The sequence below is a fragment of the Hyaena hyaena genome, unplaced genomic scaffold (assembly GCF_003009895.1).
Source record: "Hyaena hyaena isolate Hyena2069 unplaced genomic scaffold, ASM300989v1 scaffold_656, whole genome shotgun sequence".
NCBI classification, from domain to species: domain Eukaryota; kingdom Metazoa; phylum Chordata; class Mammalia; order Carnivora; family Hyaenidae; genus Hyaena; species Hyaena hyaena.
Genome location: NW_024081286.1, coordinates 642,841 through 656,503, shown reverse-complemented (window position 1 = coordinate 656,503; position 13,663 = coordinate 642,841). Strand labels below are relative to the sequence as shown.

General features: G+C 36.5%; 1 protein-coding gene across 1 annotated transcript in view; it reads right to left on the bottom strand.

Moving 5' to 3' along the window:
• MALRD1 (MAM and LDL receptor class A domain containing 1) overlaps positions 1-13,663 on the bottom strand; it is an 800,662-nt gene that overhangs the window by 419,781 nt on the left and 367,218 nt on the right. Inside the window, 2 exon segments of the mRNA XM_039216734.1 lie at positions 6,509-6,800; positions 10,840-11,087. Of these exon segments, the coding sequence (XP_039072665.1) occupies positions 6,509-6,800; positions 10,840-11,087 (540 nt within the window).

Genomic DNA, 13,663 nt, shown 5'->3' with positions numbered 1-13,663 from the left:
TTTCCAGAGAAGATCTTTACACATATTGTATTGAATTTTATACAATATCTGCTGTATAACCTGTGAGGTTAGAAGAAGGAAAATTTATAAAATAGACTCTATTACCAGCAGTAGCAAAATGCAGGACATGAAAGAGTAGAAGGCCACTCAGACACCTAGCTCCCATAATGAGAAAAGTTTAGTTTTTTCTGGAATATAGAAAAAAGCAGAAGGGTTCCAGAAAAATTAATTGTATTAAGAAAGAAAGGAGAGGCCGTGGAGTTACACTATTAGTTATTATATCCACAAAGAGAAGACAGATATTTTTTCAATACACCTATGTGGCACAAAATAGAGCAGAACTCTTAAACTTGAAAAGGCCCAGTCAACACCGACTGCTCAAATCTGAACTCCCAAGTGCAAGTGCCGGCTAACCGTATCCATCACTGTGTCCCACTGGAAACAAGCTAAGCATAGCCCTTCATACACGCTGCTAGTAATATATTCCTACAAAGCAGATGACGTGTTTTGAAATGCTGTATCTATAGCCAATTCACCATTATTTAAATGGAAAATGATAATGCATTACACATCTATCCATCTATCTACAACTAAGTTCTAAAAATGCAAATGAAACACGGTGAAACACCTTTCAAGGCATTATATTTTTTCCTGTGTTTTGAGAGCCATAAATTCAGTTGAGCCAGCAATGTCTATCAGTTTGATTAGCTGGTCTTTTGAGTCTTCATTTTGTCTTTCTAAGACTAACATTACATGTTATATGAACAAACTTACAAGTGAATCAGTCGATGAGAAATTCTAAGACCTCTCTATTTTATTTATTTAATTTTTTGGTCTACCATTTCAAAGCCAGCTCTCCTTAGAGTGCCATATTTTAACTTCTCTTTTCTTTTTTTTTAATGTTTTATTTATTTCTGAGAGAGAGTATGAGCAGGGGAGAGTAAGAGAGAGAGGGAAACACAGAATCCAAAGCAGGTTCCAGGCTCTGAGCTAGCTGCCAGCACAGAGCCCGACATGGGTCTCAAACCCATGAACCGTGAGATAATGACCTGAGCCGAAGTTGAACGCTTAACTGACTGAGCCACCGAGGTGCTCCAATTTCTCTTTTCTTATGTCATAATCTTTTTTGCTTGTTTTGTTTTCCTCTCCACAAATTTCTCCAAGATTTTCTCGATCCCCAGGGGCATTCACTGTTCAAATTAGACAATGCATGACTACATGTGAAAGTCTCTGAAGAAACATGGTCAGGACAAATGCACACAATGAAATAACAGCTCATGGTGCATTTGCTGCTCTGATATCCTTCTCTTAACTATAAAAATGCCCAAGGTGAACCTCTTCTGTATTGCCACTGCATGAAATTTTGAAAACATCTTCGTCTACCAATTGCATTTGGAATGGAACTTGAGACTCCTCCTGTACAATATATTACTTAAAGAGTATTCTAATGAGTTTTGGGTAATGTAAATATATTTTCCAATATAAATGTTAGTGTCCCTCCCAATAACAAAGAATGAGTAAGAAGAGATATAAGTATTCTATGAATTTGAGTAGTAAAAACCAACAGGTGTTAATGTAACATTAACTTGAAAAACATTCTGAAGAGTATGCCTGTATTTTCAAAAATGAACTTTCCTCTTTGCTATCCACATCATACCCAAGCAAGCTATTCATTTCTGTGATTCTCAGTAAAATTTCTTTCGTCTCGATTGTTTACTGTGAATAATAAAATCAGAAAATTCAGTAATTAGAGAGATTTGGGGCTTTTGTGAGAGCAATTTCCTTGAAGGAAATGGGAAGGGAAGAGGAGGTGTGAACCCTTGCTTTGAGCAAAACATAGAACATGATGGAGAAAAAATAGAAAGTAGGCAATATGCTCTTAATAAATTTCAATGTATACACAGTTAAATTTCATAATTTCTCCAGCAGGGAAGAGTATTAACAGGAAAAAAAAAAAAGGAAAATGACATTTGCTGAACACCAACTATTTGCCAAGTATTGTTTAAAACAAACTATATACTATTATCTTAACTATTTTTCAAATCACTCAGAAGTAGATTCCAGTGGTCCCAGTTTTAGGCGAGAAAGGTAAGAATTAGAAAGTTTAAATAGACCATGTGACATCAAACATATAGTTGGCCTTGCAAAGATCCAAGTTCATATCTTTAAATCTCAGACACACACAACTGGCACTAAGTATTATGTATAGGGTTCACTAAATTTAAGAGCCAAGCACAATCGGTCAGATTTTCCTAACTCAGGACTCTGCCTGAGCTGCTGGGCCAGCATTCTCATCAGTAGGTAGCAGCCTTTTAAACTACTGCCAAGTATTTCAGGGAAATGAGTGACCTCAAAGAGGAGCTAATCCATTTAGTCTTCATTGCCTTACATGCATTTTTTAAAGCAAAAGTTGATTAGTGTATGATATCCCAAAATATATTTGTTGTGTAACTCATATTTGGAAATAACTATAGGGATTTAACACATACACACACACACACACACACACACACACACACACACACACCCCTAGTCTCTGCCTTCAATGCACTTGGAATTTTTATTAAGTATCTGCCAACAATAGAAAACATAATATTGACTTAATTTGCATGTGGACATTTGGAGGAGGAATCTTAGTTGCCTTTTTCTTACCAAAATTCATTAAACAATTATTTTTATCCATCATCACTTAGAAATTAACAAAACAGCCATTAAAATAAGCTCTTAAATTTAACTTCTAAGGACTTAATAATAATTCAATATTACTTTTGCTAATAAAGCCCTGGTTCTCACTTGACTAATGAGAATCACTGATAGCAGATTCAGTTCAATTGTGTCTTCCTAAATATTTATGTTTTGCCTTTGCTTGTCTTCCCTATTTTAGCTATCCTTGATGAAGTTGTTAGCCCACTCACATGAATATAGATTAAAAGAATGTGAACAAGAGTCATTTCCAAAAGTCTAATCGATGGAATCACTGTCTGTGGGACGTAATACTGTTTACTCTTCTTCAATCTGTGCAAGTTCCAAGTGAAGTGTTTTCGCAGTAAAGAACAATTAATAACCATTAAGATACACACATACACACACACTTCATGACACATCAAAAATATCTCATTGGAGAAGTTGTCCATAAATGATAAGATGCTGCATTGCATTGAATGATGATAATGCAGTGTAAAAAAAAAAATTATATGCTTGTGTTCTCTGCAAGAAAAACAATTTTGTCAAAAGCAGTGGTAGAAACGTGTTCTTAATAAAGTGCAAACAATGGAGGCTTCCTTTCAAATATCTATACCACCTAAGGAATACTGACAAAGATACCCAAAATAAAGAATCATATCAAATGAGTTGACTTTATTGAATAAACATCTACGCTATATCAGACATAAGACTAAGCAAATGGCCACAGGCTGTGTCCTCTTCATTCTCAAGGGCTTAAGATATAATATTCTCTCTGCTTTACAGATTAGGAAACGGGGTCTCAGGAAAGTTGTAAAATGCATAGCCAGTAAGAAGGGAGGCTGAGATTAGAATCTAGTCTGCTCGATCATGACACCTGTGGTCCTGAGGTACATATTTGTGCTTCTATACAACTGCAATTCTTGGGAATTCACAAACTAATGGAATCCCATTGTCAGAGACAGATCCAAAAGTACCCTAGGATATCCATTTCACCTCCTGTACTGTCCACTAGGGTGGTCATTAGCCTAAGTGAGCAACTGAAACGTAGCTAATCCCAACTGAGGTGTGCTGTGATTGTAAAATGTACACGGGATTTAAAGACTTAATATGAAAACAAGAATGTAAAACATCTCATTAATATATTTGTTTTGTTTTATATTAAAATATTTTTGATATATTGAAGTAATGAAAAATATATTAAAATTATTTTCACTTTTAAAAATATAACTTCTAGAAAATGTAAAACTACATATGTGGCTTACATTTGTGACTTTCTATATACTTCCATTAGACATTCATGGTATCAGTGATCTGTTCAGAATATCACCCTCCTCCACCCCCCAAAATCTATACAGAGAGAGAGAGCATTTCTTTAATATCATCAGTAACTCCAAGAGTCCTCTACACTCATGATGATGTCATAGTTTGTCAGAATCATTCCACAGTTCAAGTCTAAGCAAAGTTTCACTTTTCCCTTTTACCAAGAGATAGACATATACTTTTAGTTTCTAGAGGTGCAGTTACAAATATCTCAAATAGGTTGTAGGAATATTAACTCCATACACATGTATTTTTCATCTGCTGTGTTTGAGTATAAACATTGTAGGTAAGGTAGCCATGAAATGAAGTAGCTCACTTCATTTTTCAGAGTGCTCGTAATAATGTAAAGGCCTTTGTTTTGGGTTTATTTTTTCTCCTTTTGGAGTCTTTCTATGGTAGCCATTTCTACCAGTGATCATCCACTGTATAAATGAGTACTATGTCTCCTTTTTACCTCGTACTGTTTTCTTTGCTCTCTCTTCCCTTCTTTTCTTCCTTCCTTCTTTTTTATTTGTTTCTTAGGCAGTCAATACATTTTAAGTGTATGTTCATTTGGGGAAGAAATTAAAACAAACTAATAGTCAACATGGTCCCAGTTTACTTCCCCGTTTCCTTTGGAGTCTTATCTCAGATACTCAGTGACACTAGGTTCCTGCTGCAGCCAAATCACCCACCCACAGGCCACCCTGGAGGCCTGTGTGACACTATCTCTTGCCTGTTTCATGCCCTCATTCTTCCCCACATTCATTATTTGGTCTACCGTGCCCACACTTGGCACCCTGTCCTGCAAACTGAAGGAGTCTTTCCTTCTGATAAGCCCCAGGTATGGTTCCTAACTCCTGCATGCCCTATAAATAAGTCTTACATCAGATGTCCTCAACTTGGTGTTTTCTTTATTTGCTTTGCAGCCTCATAAAGTTTTATGTATTTCTCCTGGCATTTAATTATATCATACCTCATATTAGAGTTATTTGAGGTGTTACTCTTATTCACCCTTACCATGCTGAGTTATTCCTAAAAGCAGAGATTCTTTTTATTTTCCATTCTTCAACAAATTCAATGCAGTACCTTAAATGCTGTAAGGATATACAAAGAACTCTACCATTATTAATATTTGCCTTTCATTTGATAATTTATATATATTTTTACCAGTTTGTAGACATTTTTAAATTTTCCTTTTAGAAGTTTTTTAAATACATTTTATTTGAGATTTCACAAATTTAAGAACCTGATCTTCCCAACAAGATTGATTTGTTCCTCATGCATCCCGTTTTGTAGTTGTTCATTAAAGTTGGAAGCCATTAAACATAAAACTTGCTCCCTCACTACTGAGAGGGTATGTGATTGCTTTTTTTGATCTATACCCAAGCTGGTATGGCTGCCATCAAAAAGTCAACACAGAATGGAAAGCAAAGCTTCTCTCAAGAAAGTGATTAAGTCTGAGGTATCTGAAATGCTCCTACATTACATTTACACTAGGATACTTATCCCTAAACAGCCTTGAAATAAGTTTGTTTTCCTCTATACCATCCCACATAGTGCTAGAAACAGGTCGGGCAAAGACTGCTCAACTAGCTGTCAACTGGGAAATGTTTATCTGGAAATGTCCTCTTAACCAAATTAAAATACTCCCTTTGGCATGAATGGAGAGGTCAAGGCAGAAAACGATGTTCCTTATTCCATCTGCCATGCGAAAAGCCAGATTCATTCTTTTTAATGTACTGTTGTTATCACCAATTATAAGAGATATAATTTATATACCAAAGGAATGGCACTTTGGGTTTCTACAGTAAACTCATGGTTTAAATATTAATATGTCATATCAGATGACAAAATTTGCTGTCTTGTCATTTTAATAATATATACGTTTGTTTTCATTCCATCCCTTTAATTTATCATACGGATTATTGGAACTTGTTATTTCCACTGCTTACAACACTGTCACTATATGTGCATATTGAACATGTACCAACTCAACATTTTAATATAATCCTTTAGGCAAATTACCAAAAGATATTTTAGTTTAAAAGAGTTTGAGGGCATAACCAATTCCCTTAACTATTTAAATATGTAAACTCAACCACTCAAATCGCAGTGTCCAGTGGTCTAAAACAGATGAAATAAAAAGCAATGGCCAATTAAAACTGAATAACTCTATTCTAGATGTACTTACATTGTATTGAGTCAACTGGTATTTGTTAAGGATTGAATTTGAATCAGACTACAAACAAAGGAGATTCCTCTTATTTTACTGATCTAAGAAGCAGCTGACTCAATAGACAACTCAGACTGGTAAACATACTGAGGCTTGGAGAAAGTCTGGAAAACAGTGTGAGGAGTCTAAGCTTGAAAGATTTTTTTTTTTTTTTTTAGATTCAGAAAGATTTTCTTCTTTATGAAAGCAAAGAATTACTAGGTGTTTATATCATTTCTTTTCCATTTCTTTCCTTCCCTCCCACCTTCCATCTATAAAAATACCAAACAGTCACCACTTAAAACGTACCTATTGGAAGAGGTGCTTCTGGTTCTTCTTCCATCGACGAATGGGAGAACAGACAATTCTTCGTAAGCACAATGTCATCCAGGGCAATATCACCACGGTGTCCTTCCCCAACTCTACCTTCAAATTTGAGTTGGAAGTCCTCATCGCCAGACAGTGATATTTCTTTCCGCTGCCAGAAATTGCCTTGTTCTCCGGTGAGGTTAAGTAGGACCTTTGTTTGGTTTGTGACTGATTCCTGGATCAAGGTGAGTGCCCCAATACCATTTCCATACATGTGATAATGAAAAATGATCTGTAACCAAAAATAGGAATATTATATATAATTAGTCAATTCCATTTTACTTTCAATTATATCATATTGTTCTCTCCTTTATGAACAGATTCAAAGGAACACTAGATCTGTATACCCTAATGTTCTGTGAGTACTCTAATACTGAGCAAAGTTAGGCCAGCCTTAAATCCTATGTTATGATACGTGGGAGATAGTGCAGTATGAATCAAATAAAATTTAAGTTAGAAAAAAGAGAATTTATTTTCTTCCTCTAACTTATTTTTAATTTTTTTTAAATTAATTTATTTCTTGAGAGACAGAGAGAGCATGAGCAAAGGAGGGCAGAGAGAGAGAGGGAGACGCAGAATCCAAATCAGGCTCCAGGCTTCGAGCTGTTGGCCCAGAGCCCGGTGTGGGGCTTGATCTCATGAACCGTGAGATCATGACCTAAGTGAAAGTCGGCGCTTAATCGACTGAGCCACCCAGGTGCCCCATTCTTCCTCTAACTTCTAAATGCATAATTCTTCAATAAACTCTTAAAGTTCACTGTCAAAGGAATAACATATCATTAAAAATTTATCCATCATCTAAAGATTTTTCATGATCAAGCAATAGTGGGAACTAAAGAAGATCATTTACAGTCTCATAAAACTTAAATCATTTCTTTGAAATAGTATTCTGTTGCTCCTTCTACCGCATTCTTGCACTTGGAACACATTTTCTTTTTAGTTCTACAAGGTCTTTAGGGCTCCATTACATACCACAAAACCACCAGAACAGCAGCTACACAACTAGTTGAAATGCAAGGAACATGATCTAGGACAACAACCTTGGACACTTTCCTCCCCAGAAAAATTAATGGAAGTGTTTTCTTTTTTAAAAAAATTTAATGTTTTATTTATTTTTGAGAGAGAGAGAGAGAGAGAGAGAGAGAGACAATGTGAACAGGGGAGAGTCAGAGAGAGAGGAAGATACAAAATCAGAAGACAGGCTCCAGGCTCTGAGCTAGTTGTCAGCACAGAGCCCGACGTGGGGGTCGAACCCATGAGCTGTGATATCATGACCTGAGCTGAAGTTGGATGCTCAGCCAACTCAGCCACCCAGGCGCCCCAATAGAAGTATTTTCAAGGATTAGCATTTCAATGTTTCAAAGGTGGAGTTCACCAGATTTTTACTAACTGTTACACCGAGGGAAAAAGTCAGGGAGAAATTCTAGGAGAAAGAACAGTACAGGCTAGAAACCAAAGGAACTCAAAGCATTTTTAAGCTTTTGTCTTGTCATTTATATGAATGAGCAAACGCAGCAAAGGTGAGTGATCCCCGCACAAGAAAAAGACATTTTTGACACACTAGTAGTCAGGGATGTTATATTCTAGAGAAAGAGAAAAATGAATGTGCTTAAAGGGTAAAGTATTTGATTAAATGATATATGAAATGCACATTTCAAAAGGCATCAACTTAACATAGGCAAGCCATGTGCAGTGACTCTACTCAGTTCTAGCTGATGGTACTCCTCTATGATCCAAAATTGTTTCTTCTGTTGATAAACCTTTCCAACATGAGCTCTGTGACCATTATGACATGTTCTGGGAGAGGACCCATGAAGTAAGTCTGGGTTCCATGATGCAATCGAGTAAGAAACATAAGGGGCCTAAGGCCAATCTCTTGAGCAGATTCACCCAGCCCCAGAGGAAACGATATGATGGGCATCACACACAGCTCTCTGGAGCCTCTGTAGTCACAGAGATGGTCTGTTTAGTGCTCTGCCTTATTTTGTCTGATTTGAACACCAAAACTGAGGTCTATGTATCATGTCTCAACAAATACTCCCCTACCTTTTGGAGGCCATTTGTTGAAGGATCCCATTTAGTTAACATGCAAACAAGCATAAATGCCTCCATTTCTATAGAAAACACTTGACAAAAACATAGCCTAATTGCAGGGCACTGTGAGGGAATAAAACTCTGCTAAGCACCGAATTCTTCTAAAGAGGCTCTTTCACTGGAAATTTCAGTGTTATTCAAAGGTCCTCATCTCTTCCCTCCTCAACCCGTCTTATCCCTCCCACTACCTATCCCTCAAAAGGACGAAAAATCTTCAATTTGATTTTTCTTCTGCTTGAAGGTATTCCACAAGGTCAAGTGACAGAAAGGATTTTCACGAAAATCTGGGAGGTCACTCTGCTTACCTGATATACATATTTTTTATATGAGAGACGCAATCATTCCCAGCATGACCTTTCCTCACTTCTTTGTATTCAATCTATATCATAAATATTCATAAAATGAACCATTCATCATTAATTTTTTGACATTTCTTCTAGGCATATTTCATTATTCTCACACAGATGTTTAAAACAGTGGGGACTAAAGTTGCAGGACCAGGGAAAGATAGAGATGGATGATACCCTTCTTTGCTACAGTATGAAAAACAAATCTTTTTGAGCATTTTCAGAGAAAGTCTAAATAGAAAAGTCAAGAAGTCAAGCTAGAATTCTATATGTTTTATGCTTATTTTTTAATTAGCTAGAGACCAAAACACACCTGCAAATTTCAGAGTATCTATGGATGCAGAAAGAGAGGTTTATAGATATAGACTTGACATATAAAATCTGGTATGTTCGGGCTCGTTTTTTGAGAAAGTACCAAGAAATTTGAAAAACAGACAAGAAATATATTTGATTAAAACTCATTTTTTGGCCAAACTAATTACATAAAGTTTAATGTTATTCTGTATGATTTGTTATATCTGCTCAGGACTGCTGCGTTCTCTAAAACTCTGATCATGTCACCCTCTTGCAGAAAATTCTATCAAATGCACCTGTAGAGGTAAGAGAAATGAGGTTACCACCCCTCGGAGGGTTCAACTATGAAATTAACTTAAGATGAAACAGAAAAACTTCCAGTACAAGCAGAGCTTTAACTTATATTAATACCATAACAATGGTATGGGGAGAAGGCTGATCAGCAAAAAACAGAGGAGTAAGCATCCATAATAGGGGCAGGTAATTTGGGGGACCTTAGAGCAAAGGCTAAAACCAACTCCTTCCAAGGGGTAGGGCTCTCTATTGTAGAGTTAGGCATGCGAGAATATTATAATTCAAAGACAACAAAGATTAAATGATATTATTGTCTCCCAGCCTGATTCTTTGATCAGCTGGCAACTTTCTGGTTATAATCTGCTTTCCTTTCAGTGTTCAGACACCGGAGAACACACCAGCCAGAATACATGTGTTCAGATTTAATGGAGATTGCATTTCTCATTATAAATATCAATAAATGGCACATTTATTCATGTACCATTGTCTTGTAAGCAAGATTCTTGAGAAGCCATCTCTGAATGTTTAATTTACAATATATGTAAAGTTAAGTTTAGTTCCTAACTCAGCTGGCTCAAATTCTTCATGAAATTAAAAACAATCAATCAATAAAGAAAAAGTATAAGACCTGAAAATACACACTCATCATATGAGGCTGGTTGTCCTGAATAGCCATAGTTAACAGTACAAATGATTTCCTTAAGTTTCCATAGGATAATGTCCAAACCATCATTTCTTCCTGCCTACAAAAATTCTTCTCCCTTCTTTTAGGGAAAATTTTAGTCTTTCCTTTTCCATGAAGACTTCTTCAACCATTTTATAGTGGCTCCAACTATCTCTAATACTCATTCTTGAAAATACATAACTATATACTACCTGTTGTTGAATCTTCTGATGATGAAATTCTCATAATTCCAATAAGTACTAAATTCCTTGAGTGGAAGCAACTTGATTTTACTTTTTCCGTACTATCCACAGTGACAGATAATAACCATGAAGTTTCCCAGTGGTTTCTGAAATTCAAATATCTGTGGAATTTATTGATATGATAAATTCTTCCCACAGTTCTAATAATCCTTCCCTTTTCTCCTTACTTCACTTTCTCCTTCCCATACATATCCTAGGCTGAATAAATTTACAGTCAGCTTTTGCCTGGTCCTGGCCTTTCCATTTTTCTGTATTAGCTCTATCAGCATTCGCTTACAGTGTTAGTTTAGTTTAGTTTAGTTTTGTTTTCCATACCTTGCAGTTTTTGCTTCTTCTGCTTATGACTGGGCTTGAAATTCTGGCTGCTCTCATGGGCTGCTGAGGGAACAAGCTCTTTATAAAGATGTAATGCCCAGAGGAGTTCCGGAGCGTGTGATCAGCAGCTGGCTCGGTACCTGCAGCGGGGATGCTGCTAGCCTTCAGATTCCAATCAAAGTCATCATCCTGTTCCTGCTCCCAGGAACAAAGGTCAAATTCAAAATCACAGCGCCCACTGGAGGTACCTGGAAAACATTTCCCAATTTATGGTAGAGAGAAAAGGGAATTAGCTGACTTTAGGACATACGATGCAAAACAATAGTGATCTTGACATATCATGGAATATTCAACACTAAGAATATTATCCTGACACTAGCATTAAAAAAGACTGTTATAAACCTATGTTTAGTAATTGTTTCAGCATTTTATCTTATCTGGAAAAGACTTACATATCCAATGAATTCAACCCAATTTATCATTGAACCTAGCAAAACTTCAAAGTTTTAGGTTACCAAAGACTTTGAAAGTTATTTAACAGTTTATAAAACTTTTTATCTTTCAACCTACTTGTTCTTTTTTATGTTTTTTTTTTTTTTAATGTCTATCTATTTTTGAGAGAGACAGAGTGTGAGCAAGGGAGCAGAGAGAGAGGAAGACACAGAATCCAAAGCAGGCTTCAGGCTCTGAGCTGTCGGCACAAAGCCCGGTGCAGGGCGTGCAGGGCTGGAACTCACAAACTGTGTGAGATCATGACCTGAGAGGAAGTCGGACGCTTAGCCCAACTGAGCCACCCAGGTGCCCCATCAACCCTCATGTTCTTCACAATCACCCATGAAAATGTCCCGAGACTAAATCAATGCTGTCCTAAGTCATGTTTGCTAGCAATTTGCACCAGGTGCAACATGAATTCAACTAATAAATTCAGGTAGAATAAAAGCTGACTATCCGGAGAGGATTGGGAAGATACAGGAGTAGAACAGCTCACGATTGGTGACTACTTCATTTTTATTGGGTACTAAGGTTTCTAAGAGTTAAAATCCTGATAAGTGTAATTAAAATGCTAGAATGGGTAAGGGAAGCACTATGTATTTTGGAAAGTAAGATGCATAAGGAAGGTACAAGCAATGAAAATAATTTCTGTTGAGGGAAAAGAAAGTAATTTTGTATTAAAATGAGACTGGTTATTTAAAGAGGGAAGGCTTACAATAAAATCTGCATTGAAACTTGTGAAATGTCTGTGAAGTGGAATCTTTGGAAAAAATTTATCCAAGGTTAGAACTGACAATAATTGGAATAAATGAATTTTATTTCTTATATTTTTAGTTTTTATTTGAGAGAGAGGCAGAGAAAGAGGGAGAGAGAGAAGGGAAGAGTCTGAGAGGGAGAGGGAGGGAGGGAGGGAGGGAGAGGGAGAGGGAGAGAGAGAGAGAAACAGAGACAGAGACAGAGACAGAGACACAGAGAGAGAATGAATCCCAAACAGGCTCCACACTCAGCATAGAGCCCAACATGAGGCCCAAGATGGGATTCAACACAGGGCGCAACCCCAAGATATTGAGATCATGACCAGAGCTGAAATCAAGAGTGCGACACTCAACCAACTGAGCCACCCAAGCACCCCCGGGTGTGGATTTTTAAAGCATACTGCTATAAAATTGAAACATGGCTTTCTCTCTGCCAAAGACAGTTTTCTTGGATTACTGCTCTGCTCTTAATAAGAAATTGTCAGCAAAGTGTCTGTTTTGTCTTTATTGGGTCTTTGATTATATGAAACAGTTAAAACTTATCAAAATTAAAGGAGCAAAGTTTTGCTAATAAAGGAGATAACCCGATACTCTTGCCTTTGGAAACCCTTGTTGCCAGCTTGGTTAAATAAACAATGAAACAAGTTTTATAGTGATCTTTGATCCTATTTAGGCATGTACTTTAGAAATATATATGTGTGTGTGTGTATGTGTGTGTGTGTGTGTGTGTATACACTATTTTAGTTTGTTACAGACAGCTTGTTCAAGTTTATTTCTCCATAAATCTGGTTCCAAGTCTCAAAATCAATACGAAGACACTTTAGCCTTACACACATTTCTTCCTCCAAACACCTATTTGATCAACGTAATTTATTTCTTCTCTTTTCTCATATTTGCTCCTCAGGTCCTGGTAGAGAATTTAGGAAGTTTCTTATTCTATTCAATACAGCTTGGCTTGGGAAATGCTGCCTAAAGCAAAAGTTATTAATCATCGCAATTGTTTTTAAAACATAATCCTCATTTTAGAGATGAGAAAATGGTGCAACAGAAAAGCCAGAGAGTGCATTAATTGGAATTTATTATAATAAGCTGCAGAAATTAAATATGTTAAGTTGCATGAAATATCACGTATCTCCCAGGTTCTTAAAAATATTTTATTACTAACACTGCTTAAGTGTTTTCTTTCTACTTCCAGGATAGCAAGAATTATTGAGTTCAACTATGACCTTATTGATTTTCTGCCTTCTAGATCTATCCATTTCTGATAGATGGGGGTGGAAATCTCCAACTCCAAGAGTGAATCCATTGATTCTCCTTGCAATTCCATTAGGTTTTTGTCTCATGTTGTCTGACGTTCTACTGTCAGGTTCATACACATTAGGGATTGTCATACCACCTTGGGGAATGACTCCTTTACTCTTATGTAATACCTTTATTTATCCTTGGTTACTTTAAAAGTTTTTATTTTACCCTCACTTCTTCTCCAGAGCTTTCTTGCCCTTACGCAGATGTGAGTTTCTAATCTATATCATTTTTCCATTCTCTAAGACCATAACACTTTTTTTTTTTTTTTTTTT